General features: G+C 31.4%; 1 protein-coding gene across 1 annotated transcript; it reads right to left on the reverse strand.

The window, feature by feature from the left end:
• Positions 1-3,268: 3,268 nt before the first annotated feature.
• Positions 3,269-7,058, reverse strand: LOC100800163 (ubiquitin-NEDD8-like protein RUB1-like). The gene is given in 3 exon segments (NM_001289313.1): positions 3,269-3,586; positions 5,079-5,338; positions 6,931-7,058. Coding segments are annotated over 3 exon segments (465 nt in total). The 5' UTR covers positions 7,024-7,058; the 3' UTR covers positions 3,269-3,474.
• Positions 7,059-13,035: the final 5,977 nt, after the last annotated feature.

Genomic DNA, 13,035 nt, shown 5'->3' on the forward strand with positions numbered 1-13,035 from the left:
TAAAAGTAAGATAAAATATACAAAATGTTAGTAAGAGGAACAATAATTCTAGCTGAGGTAAAACTTGGAAAACAGAGCTTACCATGGTTCATAATACAAGATGACGGAAAAATAGTAGGAAATATAAACTACGAGATTAAAGTTAGATAGATGAAATGGAGGAGTACATCAAGTATTATCTATGATGAAAACAAAAGGTGTTGTTTTAACATAAAGGAAGCCATAGATTAGAGAATAAACACAATGTAACAAAGAATAAGTGGGTGTTTGATTAACCGTTAGAACGAGGCAAACAGGTATTTAACATTAATAATACAAAACCTTGCTTCCTAATTTCATACTTTGAAAACTGTGAACTTCTCTGATTACAGTTATGCAAATGGGTTCTCAAATGCATCCTAAGGAAACATTGAAACATTGAATGATTTCTCAAATACACTCTAAGAAAATATTGGATGATTTTTTTATCAATAAATATTGATAATATGTTATATTAGTAGAGGGATTCAAACTCATGATCTTTTTATCACTCCAACCTTATCATTCCAATCCTTATGTTTCTTTTCTCACCCACTGAAACACCTTATAGCTTCCTAAAACATAGAATCAGTGAATGTATTTGATAAGACTAAAAATAAATGCATTATCTAGGGGTGTTAAAATTTAATCCAAATAACTTCAAATCCTTAAGCCAATCAAGAGGATTGAAAAACAACCAAATTGTTGATTGAAAAATCTTAAAACTAAAAAAAAAATATTGGTTTGGATTGATTTCCTTGTCTTTTTTAACTAATATAAATTGAACTAAATTGCATTTTCATTATACTTTTCACCTTCAAAGCTCGTGCATCGAACTCAGAGTTATTCTAAATTAAGCAATGCTTTGGAGTTAGAACATTTTAGTATATAATTACATTAAGAGGACAAATTTTGCCAACTATTATACATGTCATAGGTAGAGTCATCTTCACCAGTTTCTTCTTCAGCATTTTTTAATTACTTTTTTGGTTATTATAGTCGCAACAATTTTTTCTTTTTCTATAGTTTAAAACATTTCATTTTGGTCTCTACACTTATAATTACCCTTTTGTAACTTCAAAGAGTTTAAGATACGGAGAACCAAGAGTTTAAAAATTACACTTACAAGGATCTAAACGGAATGTTTTAAACTATAAAGACTAAAATAAAAAAAAAATATTAGGGACCAAAAAAAATCTTTTTTTTGGCATAATCTTCAACAATTTGTTTGATAAATTAGAATATATCCAAATTAGAACATATCCAAATTTGATAAATTTGTTTGATCCACACACTGGAAAGGACTAGTGACAAACTAATTTGATAAATTTGTTTTTTACTGCAATTTCTTTTGAGATGGACTACCAGATAGTAGTAGATAGAGTTAATAGAAATTCCTTTCAACATAATGAGTTAGGAATGATTCTTTAGTCTTAGTTTCTTTCCAAACTTTCGGTTAAATTTTATTAGGAGACAAGCTAATTATGTTGTTCATTCTTTAGAAAGGACGGCATATTTGTATGCTAGTCACCACATCTTCCAGTATATTCCACCATGTATTGAGGTTCTTGTTGATATAGAGATGCAATGAGAGTACATTCTAGTAAAAAAAAAAAAAAGAATGGACTACGTGTTAGAAGTAAAAATCACTTAAGGTTGTTGCTTCTAGAACCCCCTTTCTAACTTCCAAAATTGTCAATCTAAAATGTATAATTACATTCGGAAACACACCCCTTTTATTACTTCTCAAATGACCATTCCAAAAGGTAAAAAAACATTCTAAAAAGGGTTCAGGAAAAAACTTGGAGGTACAAAAAGCAATAGCCATCACTTAAGTAGATTTGGAATGGGCATAAAACAACATGGAACCACATGGACATAGGCCATGTCATGTCGCAAGCAAGAGGTAATTCAACCCACATAGCATAAAAATATAGGAGCTTCTTTTTGCACCAATTTTTCTCTTCGCTACCCCTCTTGTTTTTAGGGTTTTCAAAATATCATTAGTTTCCAATTTTTATTTTCTTTCACTTTCAAATACAAAATTATCACTTTATTTTTATCTATTTCCTATTTTTTAATATTTATTCAAGAAAAAAAATACCATTATCAAAACAAAAATGATTTAAAAACAGCTAAAAAAATTGAAAACAAAAAATGTTTTATGTGCTGCACCTCCCCCTCCCTCTCATTGCATCCTCTTGTTTCTTCTTAGTTCTTACCCTTTGCTTTCTCTTAGGCATGCAAATAATCCCGTACCCGATATGACTGGATATGGGTTTTACCCAAATTATTTAAGCGAGAACGACAATAGATGTCAAATTATATCTATATCCGTCACTATTACATTAAAAAAAAAAATTTGTCACAACATATATATTAAAGATTTTATAGTTATATTTTTTGAAAATATAAATCAATTAGCTTAATAGTTAAATAATTAAATAAAAAACTTAAAAATATACATAAAAATAAATATAATTGAATTCTTAATTTTTAACTTTAATTTCTTTGTTATTCATTATATTTATATGAATTAAAAACTTAATATACAATTTATTTAAAATGTACAGGTAAAATAAAAAGCAAGTGCAATGGATTACCTGCGAATCCAATATAACTCAAAGAAAATGAATATTAAAATTTTAAAAACGCTTCTTTTATACGCGTACTGGTACCCGTCCTGTCTTTTTCGGGGAACATCCCTACTTTCTCTCAATATTTCCTTTCTCGTTCCCTTCTCCCTCCCTCAATCTTCTTTGTCATCGTCATTTCCTTCAGTGGTGTTTTCACCGGTCACTTTTTTCAGGTCGCAAACATTTTAAAAGCTAATATTCGGAATACATTGTATAGAGTAAAAATTAAATTCCAAAAATAGTTTCCCAAATTCTTCTTTCAGTAATATTTCAGAAACTAATTTTCAATAAGGATAATTTTGTTATAAAAAAAAAAACGAGCAATTCCAAGAGAAAAGGAAGGTGCGAAAGTAAGCCTCCTAAAACCAAACATTAAAAATTTTAAAATCAACTACAATGCCCCGATGACCTCAATCCGATCCATCATTTTGACAACATTCCATTCCAAAATGGCTTAAAACACGAACAATCAACCTTCCATTTCCCTCTTTTCAAGCGGAAGACACCCACAAACAAGGCTACAGAAGATAAACTTCTCTGACACTGACAGAAGCGTTTGAAGGTTAACATTGGTGCTCCCTTGAAAAGCAGAAGAAAGCAAAATATGTACCTAAACTATGGTTTTAAATCATTGGTTTTCAGATATTCTTTATAAAGGCCAACTTCGGGTTTCAAATAGCATACAACTTAAAGATACTGAGTTACTGACCACCAATAGCAGCCTCAATTACAACCAAGCACATAAGAACAATGATGTCTTCAGAGACGGGACAGGTATAGAGCTTCCTTTCATGTCTTTGGGTTCTGATATGCATCTACACTAATAAGTACCACCCCTCAATGCAAGCACCAAGTGAAGTACAGAACCACCCTCAATGTTGTACTCTTTAGCTGTTTTGTCATCAGCAAGCTGCTTACCGGCATATATGAGTCTGCAGCAGGATGCAACAGTCGTAAGATTCTAATGATTCCACTAGAATAAATACATCAAATGAAAATCAAAATTCATTGCTACTCTTGAATATCAAGCAAGTCAAATACAACTGTACTAATTAGGAATTCTTCAGAAGATTCTCCATTATCAATTCGAGTATGCAATACAATTTGATGAGATTAATATATCAATGACAAGCAAATAATGCGTACCAGTAGTTTTCTAATTCGGGCATAAATTTATGCATGAATGTGGATAAGCATTCCAAACCTTTTTAGATTATATGCTAACCTAGACTAAGGTATGTTTGTAGCCTAACTTTTTTTGGGCTTCTCTTTATTGCAAAAGGAAAAGCCAAGCCAAATACAATCTTAGAGAAGTTCTTGGCAAGAACCTTGGGAGAACCACACACAAAAGCTAGTCATTGTAGTTGAAGAGTCCCAGTCCTCACAAGACCCACACTAGAATCCCATAATTCCAATGAGACTTGAATTAGATACCTTGGAATTGGATTCTAACATCTCATCATGCCTTGAAGCGTTGATGCCCAAGGCTGTATAAATCCCACACCAAAATTTCATACTTCCAATGAATGTACAAAAGCCCAAATAAAACAAGACCTCTGTATAAGCTGATTGAAGAAGCTTCTACTTCATGGAAAAGTTCAAAAATCTAGACCTACTTAACACTAGTATCCAGAAATCATATTGTAAGAATATAGACACACAAAAATTACGCTATATTTGAATTTTATTTATAAAAAAAAAAAAAAGAACAAGGCAATATTTTTTTTATATTTTCTATCATTTTTTCACTGACAAGATTGCATATAACTCTAGTTCACTAGTACTTGTGCTATGTGATCATCAATTAAGGCCCTACAAGATGATGCAAGTGCTGGTGGAAAGCAGTATTCTAGATGGAAGTGCTGGTGGGTGGCCCTAACCTAGTCTATTTGGCAGCACAGAAATCGAAATGTCTTCCTAAATGAACCTTTTAATGGAAGCAAGCTGCTGGAAGATGCAATATTTCTAATCTGGTCATGGCTTAGAGGGTTTGAGAAAGATTTTGTTGACTCATATACCTACTGGTCTAGTAATCTACCAGTAGCTTTTTGTATATAGGATAGAAATGATGGGTATTTCACTGTAGTAATATATCAGGTCTGCAATCTGGATCTTCACACTAGTGGATCCAGCAGCATACCTAGCACTAATATTGTACTTATAGTACCTCTGGTACTTTCATTCATTTATAATATAATATATTTTGGCTGATAAAAAAAAAAGGCCCTACAAGATGATGCATGTAACTTGTCTATGTTCATGTAACAAAATAATAGATGAAGATAAATACGCAAATATATGATAAAAAAACACAAGCTTTTTGCAGTTAACAAGTGACATGCACATTTCCATGTAAGAGTTAAATCATGTGGAATTGAATTAGCAAAGACTGCCAAGTCCAATTAGTAAAAGAAAAGAGAAAACCTCTGCTGCACAGGTGGAATTCCCTCTTTTTCTTCTACACGTTCCTTGATCCGGTCGATTGTATCAGTTGGTTCAATGTCAATTTCAATTTCTTTCCCAGTTAAAGTCTTCACTTTAATCATGGTACCTCCCCTTAGCCTCAAGACCAAGTGAAGTGTTGATTCCTTTTGTATGTTATAATCAGCAAGAGTGCGACCATCTTCCAGCTGCTTACCAGCAAAAATCAACCTCTGCTGGTCAGGAGGGATACCTTCCTTGTCCTAAAAACACATTCCACCAGTTGTTAGAAATTAATGCTGCAACTCAGATATGGCAAGTGCTATCATTGATACATCAAGCTCCAATTCAGCAGGCCTCGCCATATAATGAAAAACCCCATGTAAAATTATATTAATATCTAAATCATAGAATAAATATTTATATGTAAGCATTTCATTATACAAATCATGGGATTAATTACTAAATACATGTAAACAACTTTTTTAAAATGAAAGCATAGTACTAGTAGTATATACATCATAGACTAACTATTTATGATACACAAAGATAAAAGCATTGAATAAAAATGTTAATAGTTAAGCTACAAAAATGATATTTATATTTCATGTCATATAGGTTATATTTATATTCATTTTCCATGAGTTAATTACGTTAAAACAAATGTACAGCTCATGCATTGCACGGGCTTAAAACAAATACAACTCATTTATTTTGAGACTGTGAAACCTTAATTGAAAAACTGTCCAACTTCATAAATAAAATACTCTGTTTACACTCCTTCGTTTTAGATATTTAGAATGTTTCTGTGGTAACACTCATTGTTTAATAGTAAATGACTAAATGTTCACAGAAACGTAATCCTCGTATAAAGCAGTGCTGACAGCTTTAAAAGAGATAAATGAACATAATCCTAGTAGGCAGTACATAACCTCAATTAAGGAACTATGAACAGGGAAGGGAAGCAGCTTTGCAAGGTGTCTGATGAAACAACGAAAGTACATAAATGCAATAGGGGAATAATGTGAAGGTTTGTATATAACTATATAGTGTATTTAGTATACTACAGTTTTTGTTATGAACTGAATGGCTAGAAACTAGAAAGAAGTCAAAGAATAAGTTTTAAAAGGCTGATTGATGTCTGACAGTTACTTATAAGTAACGACTAACGACCACCTAGGAAACTAGTTGATTTATATTTGTAGTGCAGAAATACCCCCACCCCACCCCACCCCATTTTTTTCTTATAGTTGGTTATAGTGACTAATGAAACTTGTGATATTTTCTAGGAATATAATCCATTGTTACCATGTACTGTTTTTTGTATTTATATCTGCTGAATTTTTAGTTTTTTTTCTTCATTTATATACTGTTTTATAGTGTATGCGTAGTAGTTTATACTTTCAGAGTTGGAGAATAGCTACAGACTACTTGCACCGTTTTTGTGGGTTTTGCACACATAAAACCAGATCACAGGTTAAAAACTGGTTCTGAAACCACTCTGAACTGACTTTAAACCCAGTTCATAGAATAAAAACCAAAATAACTGGTTTTGAATTGGTTTGAAGCCCATCTTGATTGGGAAATTTATTTTTTTTTGTTAGAGGCTCTTGCAGGTTGTGATTCAGAAGCCATATGCATCTGTGACCACGACCACGTCTCATATTTACTATCAATTCTTTTAGATTCATAACTCATAAGTAAAGAACGAGGTCATAAACAAAAACAAGCAGCTGAACAAAATCCAAAACCAATTCGCCAACCATTAATCCGGTTGAGTTTTGAAAAGCAAACGCGTTAAACCCTAACTGGATGAGATTAGAAGCGCTTATTAAAGAGAAGGAAGAGAGAGAACCTGGATCTTGGCCTTGACGTTGTCGATGGTGTCGCTGCTCTCGACCTCGAGGGTGATGGTCTTGCCGGTCAAAGTCTTGACGAAGATCTGCATGTTGTTGATGAGAGAAGGAAGAAGCGAGCTTGTTTGTGTTTTGAGCGAGGGAGAAGGGTATTTGTATTTGTAAAATTGTAGATCGTAAGTTCTAAGCTATGTGGGACTGGGAATTGGGGGAAAACAACAGTGAAGGGATTGGATGCGCAACTGCGCACAACTCTATTTCTTTTCTCTTTTTTACTTGCGTTTTATAGGGATGAAGTTTTTTATGTCACTAAATTATTATTCTTGGAAATTAGTGTTTAGTTCACCTTCGACAATATTTAAATAATTTTTTAACATTTAAAAATTATGTGATATTTTTATTTATTATTTTAATTATTTATTATATTAATAAAAATATGATATTTTTAATGTAATAATAGAAAAATTAAATTTTAAAAAATAAGAGATGAAAAAAATTTCATGAAAAACTTGTTAAAAAAATTTCCAAAAAATATTATTTTTCAAAAATCTTATTTTTTTAAATAAATACCAAACAAGTTATTCTTATGCCAAATTAAAATATGAATTTCAACATTATAATCAAATTTAAACTTAATTATTATGTAATTTTTTCATTGATTGAGTCAAGTTATTTGAATCAGCATGTATTAAAAGGTGTTTGGTATACAATTTTTTTTTCGTTCCCAAAAATCATATTTCTTAGGAATGTTATAAATTGACCCTATATATTTATGAATAGTGATTAATTAAAAAAATATTTATGAATAGTGATCCCTACAAATATTGTCTATCTTTGCAATAGCAACAAGAAGTATTTGATATTTTAAATTCAAGTTTTCTCTTGACTATCTAAAGTGTGTTGAAAGTGAGAAAATCTTTTTTTCAAAATTGGAACAAGTACTTCCATTCTTGTTTATAAGATGCAATTTATTAGGATAAGAAAAAGTGATTAATTTAGTTTATAACAATAAATATGTCCTAAATTTTATATATTTTTTTAAATTATCATTGTCATTAATTTTTTTTCTCACTTTCTAAACGTTTAGTCAATACAGCATCTTTCTTTTTTATAATTAGGGGTAATTTAATCTAAAAATAATTAATGCAAGAAACATTATGGATGATGTCTTAGAAAAAGGAATAAATATCACTTCTAAGGTAGGTCTTATAAATGAAAAGGAATGTAGTAAATTAATAAAACACACATTGAGTTTCTCTTAGCACTAAGAGTGGAACTAAAGCATCATGTTCCATGCTTTTGTGCCCACGTGTCTTCTATCTCCAATAACATTGACCCTCTCGATTATGGTCCGACCAATTGATAGAATCTAGGTTTAAGAGAAACCAAAATTATGTTATTGGTAGAAAAAAAAAGGTAAGAAATATTACAAGGGGACCGTTGTATTCAATAAAATCATGTTTCGATTGTATACACTTTTTCACCCTAAAATACACAACGAAAACACAATTTAGTTGAATAAGTATACAACGAAATTGTGTTTTTGTTGTGTATTTTGTTTTTTTTTATAAAAGTTATTTAATGAAAAATGAAAATTTATTGTTTTACATTATAACCATTGATTGCCACTTGAACAACTAATCTGTATAAATCGATGTTATGTGAGTCTTTAATATTTTAGGGTGAATATGGACTACTACTTTTCATGCTAAATAAAACCAAAACATACTAATGATTATCTGACAAGCAAATAGTACATATGTAAAGCTTGATGCAATCTAAATCGTATATTCAATCGATGCAATCTTAACCATTACTTTTTGTTAAACACAATACAAATATTGTGATAATAAACTCACGAGTTAACAATACACCATCTAATACAAAACAACAATGGTGGTCTGATTTTTTGCATTCCATTGTTTTCACATTCACCATATTGCTTAAAAGCTGAAAGGAGTCCTTGTTGTGTATTATGATGGTGACATGATATCAACTTCAAAAGAGGTATTGTTTAAATGTCCTCATGTCCTAGGTTCATTAGAATAAGTGATAACATGTCGCTTATTGCTTTAAGGAAAACAAGTACGAATGTTATCGAAGAATGCATAATGTTATTTGACATTTATTACCATCAACTTGTACATATAGATGATGATTGTGTTGAATATGACTACATGAAACTTAAATGGAAAAAATGTTACTTGCTCTAGTGCGTGAACTAAGACCTATTGAAGAGATATTTGCTCTAATGTGTGAAACAATGATGACAACAAACTTGAATGAAGATAAATTTATGTAGTCATGTTTTTAATTTATCAAATTTATGTTTATCGTTGTTCTTGTTTCTTTTTATGAAGGATAAAATATGTCTAAATTAAAAAAAAAAAAAGGACCGAAGCTATAAATATAGTTGTTGTTGGTGGAGGCTTAACGCGGAGAAGTGAGAGTCCAATCATCATCATCTTTAATAGCAGTTTAGCCCAACATGTTGTCCAAGCCCATGTCATGGATGTGGAAGTGTGCATCCACATGCTTGGTGTGGGTCGGGTCATGACTCCAGGGAAGTTTGATAGGTGGGAGAGAAACTTAAACATTTTGGCTTCTGAAAGAAAGTAGGGATCTAGATCTTGTGACTTTGATGGTAGCCCAGGCGGTGTGTGGGTGGGTCACAGTAGTTATGGTGGCAGCAAGGTCGAGAGGCATGATGCTGTTTCTTTAAATTTGAAATCAGTTGTTTTGTTTTTATGCAAATTTTGGGGTTTCTTTAAATTTGATATGAGTTAAGCTAACAACTAAAGTTGGTGTTTATTTGGAAAATGAAAAATGCCTAAAGAGATAAAGTGTGTAGAGGATTTGAATTTGTAGTTGAGATATCGATATTTTGTCGGTGCAGGTAAGCGAACCATTTTTTTTTCTTACTTTTGTGTGTTTGATGATTGGTGCAGGATGCATCATTGGACCAATTGGGCACAATTTGGAGAAAAGGATGCAATTTTTGGCGATTTTTAATCGCCAAAAAATGGTTAAGTACTTTTTAAAATATTACAAAACAATTTGTGGTTGTTATTAACTACCACAAAAAAAACTACCCAGAATATTATAAAATAAAATAAAAATTAATTGCTACAATTTAGCCAACCATGTCATCAGGCCTAGGTCTTAGATATGGGAGTGTGCACCCTTGTGCTTGATGCGGGTCAGGTTGTGACTCTAAAAGAGTTTCATGGGTGGAAGAGAAACTTAAACACTTTGGCTTTTCAAATAAACTGAGAGTCTATATATTTTGACTTTGATGGGTCACAGAAGAAAAACACACACAACAAATAGAAAACACAACAAAAATGTGTTTCTATTTTGCTATAAAACGGAATCACATTTCTGTTGAACTAAAAAACATGAAAAATAACACCTCCTTGGACATTGACAAAGTAGATAGAGAAAAGCTTCAAAATAAAAGGAAATGGGAGTAGAGGGCGCACAAGGACAATGGAATTGGAGTGGAGGGAGGAGGGTTCGAAGGAGAAGGAAATGGAGGTTTAGGTGTGAAGAAAAGGAAGAGGGGACAAGCAAATGGGAAGTGGGAAGTGGGAAGGGGAAGGGTTGTGGTGTAGGAAAATGCCCTTAGGGACAGTTTTGCCCTTTCAATGTAATTTTAGAAAAGGGATGTGAATAGCAATATTGGTGTGAAAATAGCAACTTCAATCCAATTTGACAAAAACTACTTTTTAGGTCCAACTCTATCATATATATATATATATATGATCTAGACATTTCATGGAAGTTCATATTCTCACCTCTCTTTTTGCCTTTTGCATCCCATGATAAAAAAAATATATATTTTTTTGTTTTTTGTGAAAATACCCTTTCTAAAAACTCATTCTCAAAACATATTTTTTGAAAACGTACGACCTAGAATATATTTGTTTCATAGATTAATAGTTCGTTACTCATAATGTGAATACTAGAATGTAATATTTTCATCTTTGTTATGAGTTTTGTAAAAATATTCCTAAGTATTGTTTATTCATAGGAAAATAATAACATCATATTTTGGTGCATTCTTATTTTCATGCTAAAGGGAGAGAAAGTTACATTCTCATGAGAATGTGACAAGTTATTTTCTAATCCCACTATAACTTCCATTTTTATTTAAAAATTAAAAGTATTCTTATAAATATTACAAGTTAACTTGACGTAATTTTAGATAAGAATAACATTCCTAGTTATGATAATTTTGAAAACATGATTCTTAGAAATGCAACATCATATCTTTAAACAAATGTCTCTTACTATTGTTGAATACATTACAGAAATTAATTTATGTATTTTTTTTTATCAAAAACTAGTTTCTATAATGTACTTTTATTCACTACAAAAACTAATTTTTGTCAAATTTTTGAAGAAAAAAAAAGAAATATAAAGATGGTCTAAGAGAAAGAAGTGATAGGGTGCAGATAGGGCCGACAAAATGGACAAGTCAGACCAACTTGTGAGCTGGATTTTTACGCCCAATTTGATCCTTTAGCAACCTTATTCAAACTAATTTAGAAATGAATTTAAAAAGTAAGAAATTTGATTCTATATAAAAAATATTATAAAAAATTCAAAAGGCAAAAACTTTGGCACACCATGCATCCCTTAAAAGCATGTTAGAAACAAAGAAATAAAGAAAATGAATGAAGGAGCAAACAAGAAAATAAACAACAATGCAATTGTATAGAAACATAATTTGAATTAGTGTGGACAGTCAATCACTCACAACTTTCACGCATACTATTAGTGGCTATAATGCATTATACAAATTCAGAAACAAGTAATGTTAGAGACGTGCTTTTATCAATGATTGCATTAATACATAGGGATGAAAAAAAAATTCATGCTTGTGAATATGAATAGTGTAAATGAATATTCGATAACTGTAAATATGAGTATTTTATTTATCTGTTAGTTAATAGGATGGACGAATATTATAGTATCCACACCTATGAGTACCTGCTACTCGTAGAATTATCAAAAAAAAAAAATAAAAAAAAAAAAAAAAAAATATATATATATATATATATATATATATATATATATATATATATAAGTTGTTTTTATTATTACTTAGACTTAAAGGAATTGAAAATATGTTATGCAATGAATATGTCTTAAATAGTATAATTCTCGTGGAGTTGTTGAGTATTATATATTTTTCTTTGTTTTGCTAAAAATATTTTGAGTTTTTATTTTATTTTTTAAATATTCATGGATATCCACATATTTACAAATATCTGTAGATAATTGCATATGCGGGTACCCGTGGGTTCTTGGGGCGAGCACAAACCGGTATTTTAGCTAGTGGGGTGGGTAGCAGTTAGACACTACCAATGCTAGCTTGTGCCCATTGTCATTCCTATTAATATACTAGTTGTAGCTGCTTTAATAAAGTCTTGATAACAGTGAATAGAAATAGAGAATATATTCAATGGTCAACATAAAACACAATATTTAACGGTTAACATCCATTTTTGTGACCTTGGAAGGGTAAAAAAAAATACTCAGTAGAAGGGGAAACAACAAAATGCATCTTAGGGTGTAATCTTGGAAAACGAAATTCGATGGAGAGGACTTCTCTGTTGAGGGTCAGCCCAGCTCAAGTCCATTTGTCCTATTGGGCTATATGGACTGGGCCAAAAAGATTCATCTCTATTTGGACTATAGTTTTAAGAGCCCAATTCAGCCCTAATTGTGGACTGGTCAAGTCAACCCATTGGACTCGATCTATTTTGTCAACTCTAGGTACAGAAAGGGGAGGGGGGGGGGGGGGGGGACAAAACACCCAGGGGGGGAGGGTGGAGGAACACTTTTAGAATAGGAAAAAAAAAACAAAAAAAATGTAGGGGGTTGGAAAGGAAAAAAAATGTAGGGGTTTGGAAAGGAAAAAAAGGTATTACAATTCCCACGTTTTATTCATCTAAGGTATTTAAACGGGTCCCCTTGTTAAAAGGCAGTTGGACTAGGTAACTTTTATTTGCCAAATAAAATTGAATTGGCCCAGGGTTAATACCCTAACAGATTTACTGGTGGCCTTTCCTTTGCTTTTTTTAACCCAATTTTCT

The sequence above is a fragment of the Glycine max genome, chromosome 8 (assembly GCF_000004515.6).
Source record: "Glycine max cultivar Williams 82 chromosome 8, Glycine_max_v4.0, whole genome shotgun sequence".
NCBI lineage: Eukaryota > Viridiplantae > Streptophyta > Magnoliopsida > Fabales > Fabaceae > Glycine > Glycine max.